General features: G+C 44.7%; 1 protein-coding gene across 2 annotated transcripts in view; it reads right to left on the bottom strand.

Moving 5' to 3' along the window:
- Nucleotides 1–394: 394 nt before the first annotated feature.
- Nucleotides 395–25,354, bottom strand: part of ints1 (integrator complex subunit 1) — a 109,685-nt gene continuing 84,725 nt past the window's right edge. For both annotated transcript variants that reach the window (XM_041206704.1, XM_041206705.1), the window contains exons 42-48: nucleotides 24,832–24,959; nucleotides 23,467–23,579; nucleotides 22,268–22,381; nucleotides 19,128–19,198; nucleotides 4,160–4,251; nucleotides 2,205–2,314; nucleotides 395–1,636 (exon numbers count right to left, since the gene is read on the bottom strand). In XM_041206704.1, coding sequence (XP_041062638.1) covers nucleotides 1,521–1,636; nucleotides 2,205–2,314; nucleotides 4,160–4,251; nucleotides 19,128–19,198; nucleotides 22,268–22,381; nucleotides 23,467–23,579; nucleotides 24,832–24,959 — 744 coding nt within the window. In that variant the 3' untranslated portion in view covers nucleotides 395–1,520. The remainder of the gene's footprint in view (nucleotides 1,637–2,204; nucleotides 2,315–4,159; nucleotides 4,252–19,127; nucleotides 19,199–22,267; nucleotides 22,382–23,466; nucleotides 23,580–24,831; nucleotides 24,960–25,354) is intronic.

Raw genomic sequence — 25,354 nt, forward strand, 5'->3', positions numbered from 1 at the left:
GATAATTAGTGGAGGAAATGTATAATTGCAACACCAGTGTGACAATTATGCCTCAATGGCTGTATTCAGATACCCATGTATTATGTACACATACACAGTCTGTATATGCCAGGAAGAATTACAAATTCTGCAGCCTACTCTTGATAAAGTTCTAATTACCATCCTTAAGAGTTTCCTTTATAATGTCGAGATTTCTGACAATCATTGGCAGTGAAAATACTTTGAAGTATTAAATACATCAATGATAGTTTTTGATGTAATATTGTTTCTATTTTTCCCAAAACTGTTTCACTTTCTGCTCATACTGGTAAATGGTCAGGCTCCAGCCAAACTTTCTGAAAGGTTGCCTGCTCAGTCTGCCTCAACTGCAGCAAATAAAAATGACTCGTGTTTCTTTCTTGTCAAACATCCATTTTTATAAAAATTTCCTAACAAAAGTACAACGTTTAAACAGAACTTTAAGCAGTCAAGATACATTTCTTTATGGGTCTCATGTTGCTGTCATTTTAAGCAGAGTGAATACTTCTCCCCTGGTCTGTTTCAAAGGCTCACACATTCACAAGGCCTCATCAGTTCTCGGTACTGTCCTTCCAAGGAGCCTCACTGAAACACAGTTGTGTTCTGCTGACTTGAGGCAGCAGGGTTCTGGTTGAAAAGCATCCTTTAACATCTAGTCAGTGCTGTGTGATCATTTGTTTGTGTGCGAGATGGAGACTGGTGGTTTATCCATTTTAAAATCCACCCTGTAGAGTCTTGGTTACAAAAAGCCTCTGGATGCTGATAATAATCAGAAAGGGTTATACCACTTTCAGATGTTAACTTGCCTGCTAGCAGTTCCAGCTAGACCACTTCTTCTGCAGTATGTTGAAGAGTAGAACCTGGTTCTGTGCTATGAACAGAAACTGGTGAACCTGCAGGCTTGGGAGAGACTTGTGCGCCAGTGCTGATGCTTTTCTTGACTGTTATTTAACGTCCAGATATTGATTAAAATGGGATATTGAGAGGTATGTCCCCACCAGCCCTGTCCAAATTAGGGGATTGTGTAAAAGAGAAAGGGAAGAGAAAAATATGAGAGAATGGAATTTAATCTTACACAGCACCTTACTGTGCATCTCTATTGAGAGACAAAGACAGCAAGAGAGAAAGAAAAGGAGAAAGAGAAAAAAAATGAGAAAAAAAGGAGAGGAAAAAGACTTGATTTTATAAAGCACATTTTTGTGTATCTCAGAAGTGTCACAAAGGGCTTTACCTGATGAATTGAAGTACAGTGATTACTTATGAGAGAAAATTCATGGCTTCAGCCACTAATTCCCATTAGCTTTGATGAAATTTGTACTTGGAACTTCAATGAGAAGCTCTCCTGAGCAACAATATCCAGGATAGATTGACAATTTCTTGATCACTTCTTCTGGGACGTATAAGAGACTGAAATTACTGTGTTGAAAGTACTTCCCCTACAATGCCTTCAATCATGTTTATTCTCTCACCCAAGTCCACAGTCCTTTTATACTGCTTAGTCTTTAAGTAGTGGCTTCCATGTGTAGAACTTTCATGGCCTCTGCAATCTGTGGGCTTGTGTCGAGCTGGCTGTACATCCCGACCAGAAAGGCTTTGTGAAGGAGGACCCCTGCATGCTCTGTGAAGAGGACGTGGTACAAGAGTGAACAGATGGCACAAATGAAAGGGATAGTGGCTCTAACATTCAAATCAAAGCAAATAAACTGCTCAATAATAGCATCAAGATAAAATCTGCATATACATAAGAAGTTTCATGGTGGTTTGATAGGTAAATATACTGGCCAGTACAATATGGATCAATCCAGACCTGGAAGGTCCCCAGTCTGTGCAGTTATTCAATCTCCACCTGGTGGTGGAGTGGGGCATTACAAATATTTCAGTTAAGTTCAAAACCCCAGGGTTAGGGATCGGTGCTTCAGTTAGCACTTACAGCAAGGTGTATTTCTATGGGTGTGGCTACAATGTCCTCTGAAAGACACATAACAGCTATGTAAACAAGGGGGTGCAGATGGGCTGGTGATATCTATGACACTGTAGCTCAGCACCCACATGAGAAAAGGAGGGCAAAACTGCATTGGGACTGGTGGCAGTGGCGGTGGGTAGTTTAAAGACTAAAGGCTAAGTTTAGAGACTTCTCACATAATAAACCAAGTTTAAGACTGTACTCTGAATCTCAGCAATTTTACCTTGGCAGAGCAGTGTATATTCTGGAAGGTTCTTTAGGGCTGTCTGCACCACATCGTAATTTCCACAACCAAGGCAATACATAAAAGTTGGAAGAAAGTCAGTGGCAGTGCTGGAAATGGAAACCAAATAAACTTAGCTGAGTGTTTATTTTGCGAAAAGGAAGAGTCTTTAGCAGAATTAGCAGGAAATACAGTGCGATTACATTCCATGCAAAGGGACATGAAATCCCATGATACATCTATGCTCCTTATGTGGAAATGCATCCGTCAACACTGGTCACAGTTTTGGTTGAGATACAGAGTCAGGCCTCTGATGGTGTGTGAGCACTCAGTCCTGGCACAGCACAGAAAGAACAGAGGAGTCACTCAACTTCTTAAGTAAATCTTAGCCTGCCCAAGATGGCACCTAGGAAGAGGGGCACCCTTAAAACATTACCAACCCACCCTCGTTCTTAGATGAGGTGATAAATGGGAAGTCCTGTTTGCCCTTCCAGATGGACATAAAAAATACCGCAGCAGAAGGAACATAGAATAGGAGATGACCATTTAGCCCCCTGAGCCTGTTCTGCCATTCAACGAGATCATGGCTGATCTGCAACCTAACTCCAAGCCGCCTTTGGCCCGTATCCATTAATACTTTTGGTTAACAGAAATCTGACAATACCAGGTTTAAAGTTAACATTGAACTAACATCAACTGCCACCCTCTGGAAGAGAGTTCCAAACTTCTACAATCCTTTGTATATAGAAGTCTTTCCTGATGTCACTTTTGACAGTTCTGGCTCTAATTTTTAGGCCACATCCCCATGTCCTACGTTCCCCAGCCAGTGGAACGTTTCTCTCTAGCTACCCTATCTGTTCCCCTAAATATTCAGAGTCACAGTCACAGAGTCACAGTGCATCTTGAAAGCTTCAAACAAACCAGCCCATAATCTTCTGGCCTGAATTTTTGCCACGTCGGGCGGGCTCGGCGGGAGAGGCTGGGGAGCCGACTGTCACCCATGATCGGCTCCGCACTGCAATTTCACGTGGGCGGGCCAATTAAGGCCCAGCCTGCATGGATCGCGAGTGGTAACGGAGTGGTACCTATGTGGGTGGGGGGAGGAGGGAGAGTAGGGTCTAGCGCGCAGTTCGCACATGCGCACGAAAGAGCGCTTCAATCTCTCTGAGACACGAAGCTGCCTCAGGGAGATTGAAACACTTTTGAAAAAAACAAATAAAGACATTAAAAATTTAATGAAACATTTCCCCTCATGTGACTGTATCACGTGAGATGGGCCATGTTTTTATTTTCAAAATAAAGGTTTTATTTAATTAGTATTAGCTTTAGGACACCTCATTCCACTCGTGGATGAGGTTTCCTAAAAATGTAGAGGCCGCTTGGCCTTTTCGCCTGCTCGCCAACCGTTAGGTTGGATGGGCAGCTGGATGGGCGGCATAAATTTCAAGTTAATTAGGTCCTTAATGGCCTTAATAGGCCTTTCAATCATTGGCAGATGCGCAGCCGACTCTGGCATGCGCCCGCAGAACGAAATATCGTGCAAGTGCGCGATGACGTCAGGATGCACGCCCGACATCATTGCGCGTCATATTACATTCCAGCGTGTCGGGTGCACGCCCACATGCCAAAGGTAAAATTCAGGCCCTAAATTCTAGGGACTACAATCCTAGTTTGTAATTTAACTCCTAAAGTTCAGATAAGCAGGGGAGTTCTCTCTTGTGACTTGGCAAATATTTAACAAATAAACATCACAAAAAAAATTATCTGGTGATCATCTCATTGCTGTTTGTGGGAGCTTGCTGTGTGCAAATTGACTGCTATATTTCCTACATTATAACAGACTACACCTCAGAAAGTAATTCTGGCTGTAAAGAGCTTTGGGATGCTTTGGCATTGTGACAGGTGCAGTACAAATGCACAGCTATCTTTCTCTTTCCCAGATATGTCATTTTTACCGTGGATTGCTCTGGATACTCCTCATGGCCAAGATAAATGCTGCGTTTCGTGACAGTTCCTCCGGGGAGCTCATCAGCCGTTGCAGATCATTCTGTGAAAAAACAAGAAAGCTTCCAGTAAAGCAACAGCTTTCCATAGGGTGAACGCCACCAGATCTGAGCTTGGACAATTGAATGTTTTGTGGAAGAGATTGAGGACTGTGGTTTAAGACTCACTCCTAGAGTAATTTCCCTCTACCACACACTGCTTGCACATTCTAAAACCAATGAAGACATATTACTCCACAGTACAATCCTGGAAAGTGCTTTGAGTGAGGGTTGTCCCCTGTCTGAGTGGATCTTAAACCTGGCTAGACTCTGCACTGTTGGGTCACACTGAAGTGCTGTTAGCTGAACTCACTGGCTTGGAGGAGGGTGGATGTGATCTTACAGCAGCACATTCATGCATCAGTTCATGCATCAGTTTAGGAGTTTTACTGCCACCTTCTAATCAATAAAAAATGGAAACTGCTTTGTATAAAACAAAAGAAAAATGCATGAAATAGTAGCAGGAGTAGGCTTTATGGCCCCTCTGCTGCTTAATAAGATCATGGCTGATCTTTGTCCTCAAATCCACTTTCCCATGCTATCTGCATATCCCTCAATTCCCTGACATAATCCAAAAATCTATCCATCTCTGCCTTCAATATACTCAACAACTGAGCTTTCATAGATCCCCGAGGTAGAGAATTCAAAAGGCTCAATACTATTTTTCCTCACCTCAGTCAGAAACCCTCAATGTCTAAGCATGAGACTATGCCCCTGGTTTTGGACTCTGCAGCCGAGAGAAAAGAGTGTTTCAGCATCCATGCTATCAAGCCCTCTCAGAATCTTAATACGTGTTGATGAGATCACCTCTCATTTTTCTAAGTTCTAGAGATACAGTTCTATTCAACTCAATCTCTCCTCATTGGACAGCCCAAGAATTAATCTACTGAATTTTTGTTGTGCCCCCTTCCTTTGGCAAGGAAACCAAAACTGTACACAGGTATGGTTTCACAAAAATCCTATACAATTGTAAAAAGATTTCCTTGCTCTTCTACTCCAACCCCCTTGCAATTAAGGCCTTCATACCATTTGCCTTCCTAATTACTGGATATACTGGCATGCTGACTTTGTGCTTCTTGTACAGGACACCCAAATTAATCCTTTTGAACAACTATTTAATAGTTTTTCACCAATAAAAGATATTCTGCTTTTCTATTATTCCTTTCAAAGTGAATAACCTCACATATGCCATCTTCTTGCCCACTCTCTTAACCTATCTAAATTTCTTTGTACACTTGATGCCTTCTTCACAACCGGGGTCCCCACCTGTCTTTGTATTGTCAGCAAACTTGGATAGATTACACGTGGTCCCTTTCTCTAAGTCATTAACACAGTTTCTAAACAGCTGAAGATCAACACTGATCTTTGTGACACCTCACAGGTAACATAAGAAATAGAAGCTGGAATAGGTCACTTGGCCTTTTGAGTTTCGCCCAGCATTCAACAAGATCATGGCTGATCTTCCAACTCAATTCCATCTTTCCTCATTATCTCTATATCCCTCAATTCCCTCAAAAATTTAATATCTATCTTGAATATACAAACATACAAAATAGGAGAAGCAGGCCATTTGTCCCCGTGAGCCTGCACCTCCATTCAACAAGTTCATGGCTGATCTGTTTGTGTTTTGAGTTCCACATTCCTGTTGACCCTGATAACCTTTGACTCCTTTGCCTAACAAGAATCTATCTATTTCTGCCTTAAAAATATTCAATGACCTCGCCTTCACCGCCTTCTGAGGCAGTATTTCAAAGTCACACAACCCTCAGAAAAAATTTCTCCTCATCTCTGTCCTAAAGGGGCAACCCCTAATTTTAAAACAGTGCCCCGTAGTTCTGGACTCATCTATAAGAGGAAACATACTTTCCACATCCACCTTATCAAGACCATTCAGGATTTGTATATTTCAATCAAGTCACCCCTCACTCTTCTAAACTCCAGTGGAAACAAGCCCAACCTGTCCAACCTATCCTCATAACACAACCCACTCATTCCAGGTATCAATCTAGTAAACCTCCTCTGAACCACTTCCAACTCTTTTACATCCTTCCTTAAGGAGACCAAAACTACACACAGTATCTGAGATGAGTCTCACCAATGCCCTGTATAACTGAAACATAACATCCTTACTTCTATGCTCAATTCCTCTTGTAATAAAGGATAGCTTTCCATTCGCCTGCTTACTAATCTATTTGTGACTCATGCCAAGAGCACCTGGATCCCTCTGCACCTCGGAATTCTGCAGTTACTTCTCTGTTTAAGTAATACTCTGCTTTGTTATTCTTCCTGCCAAAGTGAACAACTTTACATTTTCCCACATTATATTCCATCTGCCAGATTTTTGCCCATTCACTCAACTTATCTATATCTGTCTGCAAACTCCTTTTGGTTTCTTCACAACATACTTTCCTACCTAAATAGCTGAATATACTCAATGACTAAGCATCCACAGCTCTCAGGGAATAGAGACTTCCAAAGGTTCACAACCCTTTGAGTAAAGACATTTCTCCTCATCTCAATCTGAAATGGCTGACCCTTTATTCTGAGGCTGTGACCCTATGTTCTTGGTTCCCCAGTCAGTAGAAACATTTTCTCAGCTTCTACCCTTTAAAGCCCCTTTAAATTATTTAATTAGATCACATCATTCTTCTAAACTTCAGGGAATATAGATCAACTCTGCTCACTCTCTCCTCATAAGACAATCCCCTTTACCCAGGGAGTAGTCCAGTGAGCCTTTGTTGCATTCTTCTAGGGCAAGTATGCCCTTCCTTATTTAAGGAGACCAAAACTGCCTTTGGTACTCCAGATGCAGATTCACCAATACCCTCTATAACTGCAGTTGTTCTTCTTTACTCTTTGTATCTTCCACAGGATATGGGTGTCACTGGCTAGGTCAACACTTATTCCTAATTGCCCTTGAGAAGGCAGTGTTTAACCGCTGCAGTCCATGTGGTGTAGGTATACCCAACGTGTTGTTTGGGAGGGAGTTCCAGGATTTTGACCTAGCGACAATAAAGGAACAGCAATATACCTCCAAGCCTGGATAGTGTGTGGCTTAGAGGGAACTTGCAGGTAGTGGTGTTCCCATGCATCTGCTGCCCTTGCCCTTCTAGGTGATAGAGGTCACAGGCTTGGTAGGTGCCATCAAGAGAGCCCTGGTGAGTTACGGAGTGGGTCGTGTAGACACACACTGCTGCCACTGTGTGTTGGTGGTGGAAGGAATGAGCGTTTAAAATGGTGGATGGAGTGCCAATCAAGCAGGTTGCTTTGTGCTGGATGTTGATGAGCTACTTTGAGCATTGTTGGAGCTGCAGTTACCCAAGCAAGTGCAGAGTATTCCAGCACACTGCTGACTTGAGCCTTGTAGATGGTGAACAGGCTTTGGGGAGTCAGGAACTGAGTTACTCGCTGCAGAATTCCCGGCTTCTGACCTTCTCTAACATTAGTTAGTTGGCTGGTCCAGTTCAGTTTCTGGTCAATGGCAACCTCCAGGATGTTGCTAGAAGGGGATTCAGCGATGGTAGTGCCGTTGGATGTCAAGAGGAGATGGTTAGGTTCTCTCTTGTTGGTGACGGTTATTGCCTGACACTTGTGTGGCGTAAGTTACTTGACACTTAGCAGCTGAAGCCTGAGTGTTGTCCAGGTCTTGTTGTGGATAGGCACAGATTGCCTCAGTATGAGGAGTGACAAATGGTGATGAACGTTGTTGATGATTGCACAAATATCCTCACTTCTGACCTTATGATGGAGGGAAGGTCATTGATGAAACAGCTGAAGATGGTTGAACAGTTGGGCCTAGAACATTAACCTGAGGAACTCCTGTAGCAATGTCGTGGGGCTGAGATGATTAATCCCCCAAAAGCCACAACTATCTTCCTTTGTGCTGGGTATGTCTCCAACCAGTGGAGAACTTTACACCCCAATTCCCAATGACTCCAGTTTTGCTAGGGTTTCTTGATGCCACACTTGGTCAAATGCTGCCTTGATATCAAGGGCAGTCACTCTCACCTCACCTCTTTTGTTCATGTTTGGAACAAGGCTATAACGAGGTCAGGAGCTGAGTGGCCCATGTAGAACCCAAACTAAGTATCAGAAACCAGGTTATAGCCCAGTTAAGCGCTGCTTGATAGCACTGTCGGTGACCCCTTCCTTTGCTGACAGTCGAGGGTACAATAATGGGGCAATAATTGGACTTTTTATGGATAGGACATACTTGGGCAATTTTCCACATTGCTGGGTAAATGCCAGTGTTATATCTGTATTGCAACAGCTTGTCTAGTGATGCAGCTAGTTCTGGCCCAAGTCTTCAATACTATTGAAGTTCAACAACTTCAGATCATGAACTCCCTCCTCCATCCCACTCACTTTCTGATCCCCCTTTTTCCAATAATTTATAATTTTTAAAATATATTTTTCTTTTCCCTCCTATTTCCGTTATTTTTAAATGTATTTCCATCCATTGTTTCATCTCCACCTTTCAGCTATTTCGATCCCTTCCCCCCACCCCACCCCCACTAGGGCTGTCACTTGCTTGTCCTGCTTTCTATCCTTAATGTCACCATTAACACATTCCTTAGCTAATATCACCATCATCAACACCCCTTTGTCCTTTTGTCTTTGACATTTTGGCAATCTCTTCTTTGCCTCCACCTATCACTGGCCCTCTATCCAGCTCTACCTGTCCCACCCCCATCAACCAGCTTACATTTCACCTCATTTCTATATTTTCTCAGTTCTGATGAAGAGTCATATGCACTCAAAACGTTAACTGTATTCCTCTCCGCAGATGCTGTCAGACCTGCTGAGTTTTTCCAGCTATTTTTATTTTCGTTTCTTCAATACTATTGCTGGAATATTGTCAGGGCCCATAGCCTTTGCAGTATCCAGTGCCTTCAGCTGTTTCTTGATATCACATGGAGTGAATCAAATTGGCTGAAGACTGGCACTTGTGATGAGGACCTCCGGAGGAAGCAGAGATGGATCATCCACTTAGCACTTCTGGCTGAAGATGACTGCAAATGCTTCAGCCTTGTCTTTACACTGACGTGTTGGGGTCCCCATCATTGAGGATGAGGATATTTGTGGAGCCTCCTCCTCCAGTTGGTTGTTTAATTGTCCACCACCATTCATGACTGTATATAGCAGGACTGCAAAGCTGGTTGTGGGATCACTTAGCTGTCTATTGCAAGCTGCTTCTGCTGTTTGACATGAAAGTAGTTCTGTGTTCTTGCTTCGCCAGGTTGACAGGTCATTTTTAGGTACACCAGTTGCTGCTCCTGGCATGCCCTCCTGCACTCTTCATTGAATCAGGGTTGACCCCCCGCTTGATGGTAATGGTAGAGTGGGGGAACATGGCAGATTGAGAGTTACAAATTATGGTTGAATACAATTCTGCTGTTGCTGATGGCCCACAGCACCTCATGGATGTCCAGTTTTGAGCTGCTATATCTGTTCAAATCTATCCCATTTAGTACAGTGGTAGGTACCACACAACACGATGGGGGGGTATCCTCAATGTGACGAAGGGACTTCATCTCCATAAGGACTGTGCAGTGGTCATTCCTATCGATATTGTTATGGACAAATGCATTTGCGACAGATAGACTGGTGAAGAAGAGGTCAGAGAAGGTTTTTCCCTCATGTTGGTTCCCTCACTACCTGCCGCAAACACAGTCTAGTAACTATGTCCTTTAAGACTCAGCCAGATCAGTCAGTTGTGGTGCTACTGAACCACTCTTGGTGATGGATATTGAAGTCCCCACCCAGAGTGTGTGCTTGCCACCCCTGATGCTTCCTCCAAGTGGTACTCAAGATGGAGAAGTACTGATTCATCAGCTGGGTCATATGGGGTGGGGGGGGGGGGGGGCGGGGTTGGGTGTTTTTGTGTGTGTGTGTGTGTGTGTGTGTGTGTGTGTGGATGTCTGTGCGCGCGCAGCGGTACATTGCAATCAGCAGGCAGTTCCCTTGCCCATATTTAACCTGATGCTATGAGACCTCAAGGGGTCCAGAGTCAATGTTGAAGGCGTGTACACTATTACGCCACCATCTCTGGTGGGTCTGTCCTGTCGAAGGGGCAGGCCATATCCGGGATGGTGATGGTGGCGTACGGGACATTGTCTTCAAGGTATGATTCTGTAAATATGACTATGTCAGGCTGTTGCTTGACTAGTCTGTGGAACACTTCTCCCAATTCTGGCACAAACCCCCAGATGTTAGCAAGGAGCACTTTGCAGGGTCGACAGGCCTGGGTGTACCATTGTCGCTTCCAGCGCCTAGGTTGATGCCAGGTGGTCTGTCTGGTTTCATTCAACATCAACTTTTCTCTAGTGGCTGATATAACTGAGTGATAAAAACAAAAACAAAAAACTGCGGATGCTGGAAATACAAAACAAAACAAAAACAGAATTACCTGGAAAAACTCAGCAGGTCTGGCAGCATCGGCGGAGAAGAAAAGAGTTGACGTTTCGAGTCCTCATGACCCTTCGACAGAACTAGGTGAATCCCAGGAAGGGTTGAAATATAAGCTGGTTTAAGGTGGTAGGGGGTGGAGGGATGTGTTGGGTGGGGGGAGAGAAGTGGAGGGGGGTGGTGTGGTTGTAGGCAAAAGCAGTGATAGAAGCAGATCATCAAAAGATGTCACAGACGGCAGAACAAAAGAACACATAGGTGTCGAAGTTGGTGATATTATCTAAACGACTGTGCTTATTAAGAATGGATGGTAGGGCACTCAAGGTATAGCTCTAGTGGGGGTGGGGGGAGCATAAAAGATTTAAAAATATTTAAAAATAATGGAAATAGGAGGGAAAAAGAAAAATCTATATAATTTATTGGAAAAAAACAAAAAGAAGGGGGAAGAAACAAAAGGGGGGTGGGGATGGAGGAGGGAGGTCAAGACCTAAAGTTGTTGAATTCAATATTCAGTCCGGAGGGCTGTAAAGTGCCTAGTCGGAAGATGAGGTGTTGTTCCTCCAGTTTGCGTTGGGCTTCACTGAAATAATGCAGCAAGCCAAGGACAGACAAGTGGGCAAGAGAGCAGGGTGGAGTGTTGAAATGGCAAGCGACAGGGAGGTTTGGGTCATTCTTGCGGACAGAACGCAGGTGTTCTGCAAAGCGGTCGCCCAGTTTACATTTGGTCTCTCCAATGTAGAGGAGACCGCACTGGGAGCAAAGAATGCAGTAGACTAAGTTGGGGGAAATGCATGTGAAATGTTGCTTCACTTGAAAGGAGTGTTTGGGCCCTTGGACGGTGAGGAGAGAGGAAGTGAAGGGGCAGGTGTTACATCTTTTGCGTGGGCATGGGGTGGTGCCATAGGTGGGGGTTGGGGAGTAGGGGGTGATAGAGGAGTGGACCAGGGTGTCCCGGAGGGAACGATCCCTACGGAATGCCGACAGTGGGGGTGAAGGGAAGATGTGTTTGGTAGTGGCATCATGCTGGAGTTGGCGTAAATGATGGAGGATGATCCTTCGAATGAGGAGGCTGATGGGGTGATAAGTGAGGACAAGGAGGACCCAACCATGTTTCTGGGAGGGAGGAGAAGGCGTGAGAGCGGATGCGCGGGAGATGGGCCGGACACGGTTGAGGGCCCTGTCAACGACCGTGGGTGGAAAAGCTCGGTTAAGGAAGAAGGAGGACATGTCAGAGGAACTGTTTTTGAAGGTAGCATCATCGGAACAGATGCGACGGAGGCGAAGGAACCGAGAGAATTGGATGGAGTCCTTACAGGAAGCGGGGTGTGAGGAGCTGTAGTCAAGGTAGCTGTGGGAGTCGGTAGGCTTGTAATGGATATTGGTGGACAGTCTATCACCAGAGATTGAGACAGAGAGGTCAGGGAAGGGAAGGGAAGTGTCAGAGATGGACCATGTTAAAATGATGGAGGGGTGGAGATTGGAAGCAAAATTAATAAATTTTTCCAAGCCCCGACGAGAGCATGAAGCAGCACCGAAGTAATCATCGATGTACCGGAGAAAGAGTTGTGGAAGGGGGCCGGAGTAGGACTGCAACAAGGAATGTTCCACATACCCCATAAAGAGACAGGCATAGCTGGGGCCCATGCGGGTACCCATAGCCACACCTTTTATTTGGAGGAAGTGAGAGGAGTTGAAGGAGAAATTGTTCAGTGTGAGAACAAGTTCAGCCAGACGGAGGAGAGTAGTGGTGGATGGGGATTGTTCGGGCCTCTGTTCGAGGAAGAAGCTAAGGGCCCTCAGACCATCCTGGTGGGGGATGGAGGTGTAGAGGGATTGGACGTCCATGGTGAAGAGGAAGCGGTTGGGGCCAGGGAACTGGAAATTGTTGATGTGACGTAAGGTGTCAGAGGAATCATGGATGTAGGTGGGAAGGGACTGGACAAGGGGAGAGAGAAGAGAGTCAAGATAACGAGAGATGAGTTCTGTGGGGCAGGTGCAAGCTGACACGATCGGTCTACCGGGACAGTTCTATTTGTGGATTTTGGGTAGGAGGTAGAAGCGGGCCGTCTTATACCCCCTGACCTTCCCCTCGCCGATGCTGAACATTCAGTGCTCAGCAAAGGACTTAGTTTCATACCCCTACGCCCTCACCTTAATGAATTTCGGGCTCGGCACGATGCTGAACTCTTCTTCCGCCGTCTTCGTCTCCGTGCTCACTTCTTTGGGCAGGAGTCCTCTCCCCGTTCAATGGATCCTTTCACCCACCTCCAATATTCTCCCTCCACCTGGACCCCTCCCTCTGGATTCTTACCTTCTCTTGATCTTTTCATTGAGAACTGTCAGCGCGACATTAATCGTCTCAATTTCTCTGCTCCTCTCACCCATTCTAATCTCTCTCTCGCTGAACTTACTGCACTCCAATCTCTCAGGTCCAACCCTGACATCGTCATCAAACCCGCTGACAAGGGTGGTGCTGTTGTTGTCTGGTGCACTGACCTCTACCTCACGGAGGCTGAGCGTCAACTCACAGACACTTCCTCCTACCTCTCCCTGGACCATGACCCCACCACTGAACATAAAGCCATTGTTTCCAGGACTGTCACTGACCTCATCTCCTCTGGGGATCTTCCTCCCACAGCTTCCAACCTGATAGTCGCCCAACCTCGGACGGCCCGCTTCTACCTCCTACCCAAAATCCACAAACAGAACTGTCCCGGTAGACCGATCGTGTCAGCTTGCTCCTGCCCCACAGAACTCATCTCTCATTATCTTGACTCCCTTCTCTCTCCCCTTGTCCAGTCCCTTCCCACCTACATCTGTGATTCCTCTGACACCTTACGTCACATCAACAATTTCCAGTTCCCTGGCCCCAACCGCTTCCTCTTCACCATGGACGTCCAATCCCTCTACACCTCCATCCTCCACCAGAATGGTCTGAGGGCCCTTAGCTTCTTCCTCGAACAGAGGCCCGAACAATCCCCATCCACCACTACTCTCCTCCATCTGGCTGAACTTGTTCTCACACTGAACAATTTCTCCTTCAACTCCTCTCACTTCCTCCAAATAAAAGGTGCGGCTATGGGTACCCGCATGGGCCCCAGCTATGCCTGTCTCTTTATGGGGTAGGTGGAACATTCCTTGTTCCAGTCCTACTCCGGCCCCCTTCCACAACTCTTTCTCTGGTACATCGATGATTACTTCGGTGCTGCTTCATGCTCTCGTCGGGGCTTGGAAAAATTTATTAATTTTGCTTCCAATCTCCACCCCTCCATCATTTTCACATGGACCATCTCTGACACTTCCCTTCCCTTCCTTAACCTCTCTGTCTCAATCTCTGGTGATAGACTGTCCACCAATATCCATTACAAGCCTACCGACTCCCACAGCTACTTTGACTACAGCTCCTCACACCCCGCTTCCTGTAAGGACTCCATCCAATTCTCTCAGTTCCTTCGCCTCCGTCGCATCTGTTCCGATGATGCTACCTTCAAAAACAGTTCCTCTGACATGTCCTCCTTCTTCCTTAACCGAGGTTTTCCACCCACGGTCGTTGACAGGGCCCTCAACCGTGTCCGGCCCATCTCCCGCGCATCCACCCTCACGCCTTCTCCTCCCTCCCAGAAACATGATAGGGTCCCCCTTGTCCTCACTTATCACCCCACCAGCCTCCGCATTCGAAGGACCATCCTCCATCATTTACGCCAACTCCAGCATGATGCCACTACCAAACACATCTTCCCTTCACCCCCACTGTCGGCATTCCGTAGGGATCGTTCCCTCCGGGACACCCTGGTCCACTCCTCTATCACCCCCTACTCCCCAACCCCCACCTATGGCACCACCCCATGCCCACGCAAAAGATGTAACACCTGCCCCTTCACTTCCTCTCTCCTCACCGTCCAAAGGCCCAAACACTCCTTTCAAGTGAAGCAACATTTCACTTGCATTTCCCCCAACTTAGTCTACTGCATTCGTTGCTCCCAATGCGGTCTCCTCTACATTGGAGAGACCAAACATAAACTGGGCGACCGCTTTGCAGAACACCTGCGTTCTGTCTGCAAGAATGACCCAAACCTCCCTGTCGCTTGCCATTTCAACACTCCACCCTGCTCTCTTGCCCACATGTCTGTCCTTGGCTTGCTGCATTGTTTCAGTGAAGCCCAACGCAAACTGGAGGAACAACACCTCATCTTCCGACTAGGCACTTTACAGCCTTCCGGACTGAATATTGAATTCAACAACTTTAGGTCTTGACCTCCCTCCTCCATCCCCACCCCCCTTTTGTTTCTTCCCCCTTCTTTTTGTTTTTTTCCAATAGATTATATAGATTTTTCTTTTTCCCTCCTATTTCCATTATTTTTAAATATTTTTAAATCTTTTATGCTCCCCCCACCCCCACTAGAGCTATACCTTGAGTGCCCTACCATCCATTCTTAATTAGCACATTCGTTTAGATAATATCACCAACTTCGACACCTATGTGTTCTTTTGTTCTGCCGTCTGTGACATCTTTTGATGATCTGCTTCTATCACTGCTTTTGCCTACAACCACACCACCCCCCTCCACTTCTCTCCCCCCCACCCAACACATCCCCCCACCCCCTACCACCTTAAACCAGCTTATATTTCAACCCTTCCTGGGATTCACCTAGTTCTGTCGAAGGGTCATGAGGACTCAAAACATCAACTCTTTTCTTCTCCGCCGATGCTGCCAGACCTGCTGAGTTTTTCCAGGTAATTCTGTTTTTGTTTTGATATAACTGAGTGGCTTGCTAGGCCATTTCAGAGGGCATTTAAGAGTAAACCACATTGCTGTGGGTCTGGAGTTCCATGTAGACCAGACCAGGTAAGGACAGCAGGACATTAGTGAACTAGATTGGTTTTTACAACAATCGACAATGATTTCATGGTCACCATTACTGGGATTAGCTTTTAATTCCAGATTTATTAATTGATTTTAGATTCCACCAGCTGCCATGGTGGGATTTGAGCCCATGTCCCCAGAACATTACCATGGGCCTCTGGATTAATAGTCCAGAGACATTACCATTACGCCATAACCTCCCCGAATCTCCCGCTCCCCCCCTTATACTCCAATCCCTTTGTAATGAAATCTAACATACAATTTGCCTTCTAATTGCCAGCTGTACCTGCATGCTAACTTTCTGCAAATTGTGTACAAGGACACCCAGCTCCCTCTAAATGGAAACATTTCCCAGTCTCTCACCATTAAAAAAAACTTTGTCTTTTTTATTTTTTGCACCAAAGTGGATAACTTCAAACATCACCATGTTGTATTCCATCTGCCATTGTCTTGCCCTCTAGTCCAACCTCTCCATTTCCCATGTAGACTCTTTGCATTCTGCTCACTGCTTACTTTCCCTTCTAACTTTGTATCATCAGCCAACTTGGATACATTGCATTTTATACCCTCACTTGCTCTCCCGGCTGCTGTATGGGTCCAACGAAGAACATGTTGGAGGGCTCTGGTGGCGTGGCAGATAGCCAATGAAGCCACACTTCCTGACATTACGAGCTGAAGACATGTCCCTTGAAGTCCGTCTTCAGCTCAATGACAGGCAAGTTAAATTATGCGCTTTTAATTGCAGCTCCTGGACCCTCTGGATCCATTTCCCCCCGGTTCCTCTCCACCAACCCTGGCCCCGCCCATCAGTCTTTGGTTTCTCTCCTCCATCAAACACTAATTCTGACATCAGTGGAACTGAGGAGCCGGCGTCCTGGGCAGATGTTGGGGAGCAGAACTAGACGAGCTGGAGAGGATGGGGTGGCGGGTGTCAGAGGAGTGGGAGTGTATTTACGCTCCTGTTGACTTAAAGGGCTATGCTCCTGAATAGGCTCTACACGTACTAGGTTCAGCCCTAAATAAATCCACGTAAATACTGGTATTAGCGCTGAGCAATCAGCTTAAGGTTACGCATGACAAGTCCAGCACCATTATGGCACTGAATTGTGGCAAATTTCTCAGTTTTCGCTGTCATTGGCACCACAACCTCTGGGCCATTATTCCCTATCCCGGGAATTCCAATTTTGTGTAATAACCTCTAATGTGGCATCTTACTGAATGATTTTTGTAATTCAAAATACACTATTATCCACTGGTTCCCCCTTATCCATCTTATTAGACGCTCAGAAAACAGATTTGTCAAATACAATTTTCCCTTTGTAAATCCATGTTGACTCTACTTAATCATATTCCATTAACTGATTGTTGCATTTTGTCCACTACTGATGTTAGTCTAACTGGCCTTTGGTTCCCATTTTCTCTCTTCCTCCTTTCTTTTCTCTCTTCCTCCTTTCTTAAGTAGCAGTGTTATGTTTGCTAAATTCCATTCCTTGGGAACTATTCTAGAATCTAAGGAATTCTGGAAGATCAAAATCAATTCATTCATTACCTCTGCAGCTATCTCTGCAGGTCATCAAGTTCAGGGATTTGTTGCTACTTAATATCATTAATTTTTCCTTTACTATTTCTTTACTTATTTCATTAAGTTCCTTATTTGTGTCTTTTCACCATGACAACAGATACAAGTATTCCTTTACTATCTCTTGTCATTTCCTTATTCCCCATTATAATTTCACCTGTCTCTGACTCTAATGGGCCCATGTTTACATTTGCTAATCTCTTCCCATTTACATACCTACAGAAACGTTTCCAATTTTCTTTTGTCTCTTGCTAGTATATCCTCATATTTTCTTCTCTCTTCCCTTATTATTTTCTTGGTCCTTCTTTGCTGAATTCTAAAATTCTCCCAGTCCAGCGTGTCAGGTCCAGGGGATTTGTAGACTTTCAGTCCTATTAATTTCTGCAGCACTCTTTCTTTACTTATATTAATTACTTCAAGCTCCTCACTCTCATTAAACCCTTGGTTCCCCATTGTATTTTTGTCTTCTATTGTGAAGGTAGGCACAAAATATTTGTTTAACCACTCTGCCATTTCCTTATTCCCCATTATGATTTCTTCTGTCTCAGTCTCTATCTTATTACACAAAATAAGATGTAAATTAGCCTCTTCCCGGTTAGTTCTACAATGTGTTGTTCTAGGAAAGTGTCTCAAATGCAATGAATTCGTCCTCCAAATCACTCTTGCCAATTTGATTTTCCTAGGCTGTAAGATGATTAAAGCCCCTCAACAATTATTACATTGTCTTTATGAGTCTTTTTTTTTCTTAATATTCTGTTTAACAGGTATAGCTACTGTTAGAGGGCCTAAAACTCCTCCCAAAAGCATTTTCTGGCCCTTGTTATTTCTTATCTCCACTGATTATTCTTCTGATCTTCCAAGCCAAGAGCCTTCCTCAACATTGTCCTTATGTCGTCCTTTATTATGAGGGATATCACGATCCCACTTATCCATTTTGTCTGTCTTTTTCACATTGGAATATGTTATTCCTAACTTCAGTTACCATGGAACCATATCTCTGTAATGGCTATAACACTGGCCTGTTGTTCCCATTTATCTTAAGTCATTAACTCATCCATCTTGTTATCAATGTTTCATATATTCAGATAAAGCACCCTAAATTTTAACTTTTTACAATTTTTCCTGATTTGACCTTGCTCATTGATGCACCATGGGCATTTGTCCCTTTCTGTCACACTTTGCTCATCTTTGCCTAAAAAGCTATACTGCTCTGTGGCCTTGACTTTTCTTTTTAGACTTATAAATCTGCTTCACTTACTCCGCCTTTTCAGTTTAAAGTTCTAAAAACCGAACTCACCCAAAGGGAATGGGAGCTAGCTTAGGGTCAGGCCTCAGATTTAAACCCTGCCTAATTTTACTCAGTTGACTTCAATGAATTGGGCATCCTACTAAAACAACATCCTTGCTGGGTGGGTTAGGATAAAATTAGGGCTTTAATTGGCATTATTGTGATGTGTGCCAACATCTGGTCAGATAGAGTTATAGTGCATCCTGTGAATCTACTGGTCAGTGTAGAACACTGTTTGTGTACTTAAATGCACAATCCACTCCATTACCCAAACATTTATTTTGATCCTGAGGTCCAAGGACCAAGTTATTCTAACAGTACGGATAGAAACATTTATGGTCTCTATGGGTGGGGCCCAGTGTTCAGCCAGTTTATAGCCAGAAAAATTGACAAGATACCAGCTTTTATAACTAGGGTCTGTAAACTGTGGTGGCACAGGGCTTAAGGCATCACCAAGAGAGTGAGAGAGCAAGAGAGGGATAGAACTGTCTCATTTAAATCACACCACTGCTGCCAATGCAAATACATCAGACAGCTTCAATATTTACAACAGCTTTCTGTTGAAGGCTGTGCACCGACAATTCACAGCTAGAGACATTATTAGCTGCAATCAAAATCAGTCAGCTCCACTTGTTAGCAGAGCGCAGAGCATTATACAGTTCTGTAGCTAATTAAATGCTGCAGGCAAACTGTGGTTGAATCTTGTTTGCTTTGAGAGACAATTAGTTTATTTTCTACTTACAGTAAAGAAGGAGAGGACCTCCACACGACGTTTTGACATCTCATCAATATCATTCAGGACTTCCAGAATATCTGAACAGTCAAACAGAGACATGTTACGGAACACATCAAACCATTCAGAGTGCTCACTGACCTACCCAGGCTCCTCGTCCAGCAATGTCCCCATTTAAAAATTTGCATCCTTGCTTTCAAATCATTTCATGGCCTCTATCCCTTTAAGAGGCTCATTAAAACCCATTTCTTTTATCAAGCTTTTGGCCATTTGTCCTTGCGTAGCTTGGTGTTAAATAGTGTTTAATAATGCTTCTGAGAAGCACCTTGGGATGTTTTTTCTACATAAACATCTCTATATAAATGCAAGTTGTTGCTGCAGAGGGGAGAATACATGACAAAGCACAACAGTGTTTGCAGCCAGCCTGACTCTGACTGATGAGCAGGAGACTTTCTGAAGCTGCAAACCTTTGCTTATACCCACACCCAAAGGCAACCAATGGGCAGATCTACACAGCCAAGCAGACGGGTGTCTCTAGGTGCCAAAAGGGAGGGGGGAGGGCAGGGGACAAAAATAAGACCACAGGCCAAATCTTCCAGTCTTTGGATCATCGAAGACCAAACCTATGACTGAAGATGCATATCGGGACGCTGTGGAAGTCCTGTGTCATGGACCTCCGTGGGGACTGCCCAGGAAGTTTCAACTTCCACAGGTGCCTCCATGAATGTCTCCATTCTGAGTTAGAGTTGGAGAGTTTGGACAGTTCCAGGGTATTTACCTGACTAATTACCCAGGAAATGTTAGGCAGAATAAAACCTAGTCTAACTTCTGGGTGTTCTGTACTGCCCTGATTCCACCCCAACGGAGCTCCCCATTGGATGCTGCACTGTGCATTTATATGGGAGCCAGGCTTAGATGACCCTGATAGAAATGCCCAGCAGCATTTTTAATCACAGCAGTAATCTGACGATCAATGCTGCAGCTCAGAAGATTGGGGCTTATGCTTAAACAGCGTCCAAATCTCAATTTACCACAACCTCTCTCCTACTCTATGAAACTATCAAAGCAAATAAAGTTAAAGGGTGCAAACTTCAACCACACTGATTTCTGGGTGGGGGGGCCTTACGATTCATATTTTGCCTGTGCCCATTTTGAGGTTGGCATGACAAAAAAAATGATCTACTTCCTCATTTGCATGATTTTGGAGCGAGGTCCTGGGCCTCCACCTCTGGTCTCTTCTTTGCAAAGCTGCTAGCGCACTTCGGACGCAGCATTTGTTGCTAGCAGCACTGTTTGCTTATCACGCAGTTCAGACAGACTGCTTTCTCTTAAAAGCAGGCTGCCTCTTATAGATAAGGTGGAAAAAGGGATTGGTGCAAATGGAAATTCTTTTAAAAAACGAACACCAGGACAGACTGAAGAATCCAGACTGACCGACGTGGTGCTGGAGGCATTATTGGCGCGGGTGGGCAGGAGGAGAGATGACATGGTCCCACAGCGGAGAGGAAGGCAGAAGTAGGAGACCCACAAGGACCACTCAGAAGAAAATGGGAGCACATGGCCAGGAAAGTCAACTCTCAGAATCTGGATGCATGGTCCTGGCAGCTGTGCCACAAGAGGCATTCAACATCAGTGAATGTATCTCTACATCCCTTAAACACCACGTCAGTGTCTCACGCTGTTCAATGCACCACATGGCCAGCATTAACCCAGCAACAATCCCTGGCACTCAGGAATCACACCTAACATCCAGATACTCCACTTAACCCTCAAACTACCAAAGCTGACTGCCTCACACCCATCTCTTGCTGCCTCTACACACCTCCAACTACTCAGGTGTGGCAGGTACATCACTCAAGCACAGTGCTAAACAACCACTGAAATTCTCCCCCTCTCCTGCAGGACAATATGGATAGAATAGAAAGGAGATCAGAAGCAGTCAGGACAAGGTCGTCCCCATTTCCTGAGCCCTAGAGCGGAGATGATTCTCTGTATCATGGAGACGGCTGTGACAAGAGCCAAAGCATCTGACATCACTGACAACTTCTCAATCAGAACTCATCCTCAGTATGTTATCTGGTATGATGAGTACTGATGGTGTGACCATGGGCTTCTTACCTCCCACCCCACACACTTTCCCTCATACAACATTCCTCTTCTGAGTTCCTGCTTTCAGACACTCAAGAACAGCAATCACGGTGCCTGGCCCTTTAAATTACACTACTACAGGGCCCAACCTGCTGCTTCATATTCCTTTTCTTATTTCTGGAGAATGCAGGCATTGCCAGGATCTGTTTTGCCCAATTTTGGTAGCCTAGCATCACGTCAGCTGTGCTTTTTTTTATTTATTCATTCATTTACAGCGGACATTGCTGGTAAGGCCAGCTTTTATTGGCCATCCTTAATTGTCATTTAGAAGGTGGTGGCAAGTCATGTTCATGAACCACTGCATTTTGTTATAGTGGTTTTGATAAAACAGAGTGACTTGCTAGACCATTTCAGGCAGCAGTTAAGAGTCAACCACGTTGGTATCGATCTGGAGGTTCACATATAGGCCAGACCCAGATAAGGACAGCAGATTTGATTCCCTACAATATTCCGGTAGTTACAAGGTCATCAATTATGATGCTTCCTTTTCACTCTGATATATTTAATTAATTGAATTTAAATTCCCCAAATAACATGCTCAAATTTGAACATATCTGGATTGCCAGTATAGTAACATGATCATCACGTTACTGTACTGTCCTATCTGTGCATGGTGCAGCTGTTTGGCATCAGAGTCGTCATTTCCAAATTAGAAGTGGCACTGTGTGAAATAACTTCTCATCCAAAGAATCCTGTATGCAGGTTCCAATCATTCTGAATTACGCTCTTTTTTGCATTAAGTTCCTGCATTACAATGCTGACTGCATTTGAAAAAGTACTTCATTGGCTGTAAAGCACTTTGCAACATCCTGAAGTTGTGAAAGGCACCATATAAAAGCAAGTCTTTTTTTTAAATACAAAGGGCGCACTAGCATTGCAGCTTACGTAGAATGTAGCCTATCATGTCCTTCTTTTCTTCTCCCTCATGTATTTATCCAGCTTCTACTCAAATCTACAGGTTGGTGTAGGGGCTGTGTCTAATCCCTCACTGATTGCCTTACCTTCAAGAGCGCGCCCCCTCGCTATCTTTTGGAGGTATGGTGCCACTTCAGCTGAGGTCAGTGGTGTTATGGCAGAGAAATTGACCAGCGGGAGGGAACCTGTTGCTTCTTCCTCTGTAAGTGTGAGAGAGAGAGAGAATTCTTACTTGAACATGTGCTTAGAACCTGGAGAGGTCTCAAACATAAGCTCCTCACTCTAGGGTGAAGGCCTCTGCTAGGCAGATCATCACAGACTGACCAGATACTGTTTACGCCTGTAATTCTTGGAATGTTGAATCCCCTGCCCACAAGCTCATTCCACCTGTGATGCAAAGTCTGCACACTTTGTCGAAAATATCACAGGCAGACAGCAGCCCTGACTTCTGTACTAAGAAGTAAAGCTCAAATCATTTCAAGGGTTTGAAAGAGAGACAAAAAATAAAGAAACTGCCCCAGCTCTCCCAGTTAAATTGGCTAACATAACTTGCGGCCAATCAAACTAAGCCATTGGGCACAAAGGGGGAAGGGGGAAGACTTTGCAGCGATACAATGAGGTTCAGCAATTTCAATGTGTCAGCCATTGCTCATCGGGTCGTACTCTTGCCTCCGAGTCAGACGGTTAGGGGTTCAAATCACACGTCAGAGACTTAAAAACACAGGCAATACTGCCACTCCAATGCAGCACTGAGGGAGTGCTACACTGCCAAAGATGCCATCATTTGGTTGAGATACTAAACGGAGGCTTCACAAGTGGATGGAAAAGATACCACTATTTTGAAGAGGCTGAGGGAAATTTTCCCCGGTGTGCTGGCCAATATTTATTCCTTAACCACTTAGCTAATAAAAAACATTGTTGTTTATGAGAGCTTCCTGTGTGCAAATTGACTGCCAGGTTTCCTACATTACAATAGTGACTACACCTCAATGGCTATAAAACACTTTGGAGTGGCCCAAGATCACAAAATGTTAAATAAATGCAAGTCTTTCTGTTGTTCCTTTTTGTTTTAAAAGTCTTAGATAACAATGTACTAATATCTCTGCAGTTTTGGAAGAATACTGCACTTATGCCTGGTATGGCAGAGCTGGACCTTCTAATGGAAATGATTCCGTAGCAGGTACAAAAACCCCTCTTCCCCTCACCCAATGCCAACCCCCACCACTGGCAACTGCTTAGTGCACTTGATTTCCAGAAGGATATTAACCAGGAGACCAGCACTCACCCCCATCCTCATCCTCTGCATTCTCCTCAATGAGTCCGCTCCGGGTCGGGAGTGTTAATCCAGCCAGCAGGGACTTCAGCAGAGCCATCTCTGGATATTCCCGTGACAGGTAACTGTATGATGTGTCAAAAGGAAGAAGTTTGTTTTTTAAAAAAAAGAGATTTTGTATTTCATTGGTAGGGTGGGGTTGGTGGGGGGTGGTGGGTGAATGGAGATGTATTTCCTCCAAAGGCTCTTTTTGAAAAAAAAAAGGCATCTTCGTCCCTGCCCCAGACAACCCCGTATTCATACTTGACAAATGAGTGCAGCTTCTCCTAGTCATTGCTGGACAGAGGCCAATCACTGGCACCTACCTCCAGTAAGGTGCAGCCCAGATCTATAAACTCACTGTGTGGATGATCATTGCTGCAGATTTGCTATGCACCAACATCAGTAAAAGAAGTGGCAAATAGCTCATCTCAGCATAGAATCCTGTGAATTTCTTGTTGCTTGTAGTAACATTTAAAAGGTGCTATAGAAATGCAAGACTTTCTTTATTAGAGCACTATAGCTTTGCTAAAAAGACACAGCCAGAATCAATGTGAGTGATCATTTACCCTGGTTATAGATTAGGGGTATTGTGCTCCTAAACTTGTCCTCAGATACTTAATGACCCTTGATCATGCACGTGCGTTGGTCATGCAAGTGTTACTACCTGCTAGATCCTGTTCTTGCCAGACTTGCATTTCACGCACCATCACGATGCAATTATGAGTCATAATCAGGGACAGGAACCTGACTTGAAATAACATGCACTTTGTCTCAGGCTCAGCTACTCCTGTTGTGTCAGTTAACCTCAACTTGCAACACATGGCCTGCATGAATTGGTTCCCAAATCAGTCTCTTTCCTGTCCAAATGGCAAAATCTGGAGTTCCACCCCCATCCCACTTGGTCAAACCTAAACTCCATCTATTTCTGGATGTTGCTCTGCAGCTGCCATTCATTCCTTGGTCAAGCACCAACCAAATAGCTGCCTTTTCCCTACTCCCATCCAAAGTCAGACACATGGCCAAGATACATGGTGGGATCAGGGCTTGGTGTTTGCAATATGACCCATGTATTTCCTACACGCAATGAAATGCAATGAGAAAGGAACCTTCTGATTTAACAGCCATGCCAGACATCCAGTTTTTGAGTGGAATGCCTAGAAATTGTAGATAATTCAAAAGCCAACCCATTTGACCATCTAAGTGTTGAATCTTTTTGGGATGGGTTCAGGAGGGAACAGGTATTTTGGATTGACAACTGCCCTCATTAATGATGCATTCTTCCTTAATCTCTCCTTCCAACAATTTCACCTTCAGTATAGCAAAAGCAATACTCACTGGAGCACATCTGAATGTTTCTGAAGGAATGGGACGGCTGCTGCTGCATTGTAGGTTATAAACTTGTGAATAAAATGCACACATTTATTGATGAAGGAAGCAATCAGTCTGGAGTACCTCCCGTAATTCTGTTAGAAAAAGTATTCAAAATTATCCATTGACAATCAGTGCAGTGATGCAGAGACTTGATACATTCCCCCAACACTTACCAATTTATTGCTCTCTTCCAATTACACACTCAAGTTGATGCACACTTCCACAGCAGCCAGCCACTTTCTAGCACTGTTAGCCATTCAGTTCTAGGCTGTGGAAGTCTATGCTCACTGGCTATCTAACTGGATATTAATGCAACCTAGCCAGATTCCACTCTCAGCAACCACCTATACATTTTGTCAGAAGTTGCTAGATAGTGACCAAACACCTAGACCCTATCTCTTCTCCCTAAACCTGAGTGCAAAGGCCTGTTGCAGCGCACTCCATATACTGTGCTGACTGAGATCCGCAAAACCAGGTCAACGCAGGG

This window comes from Carcharodon carcharias, chromosome 15 (assembly GCF_017639515.1).
Source record: "Carcharodon carcharias isolate sCarCar2 chromosome 15, sCarCar2.pri, whole genome shotgun sequence".
NCBI lineage: Eukaryota > Metazoa > Chordata > Chondrichthyes > Lamniformes > Lamnidae > Carcharodon > Carcharodon carcharias.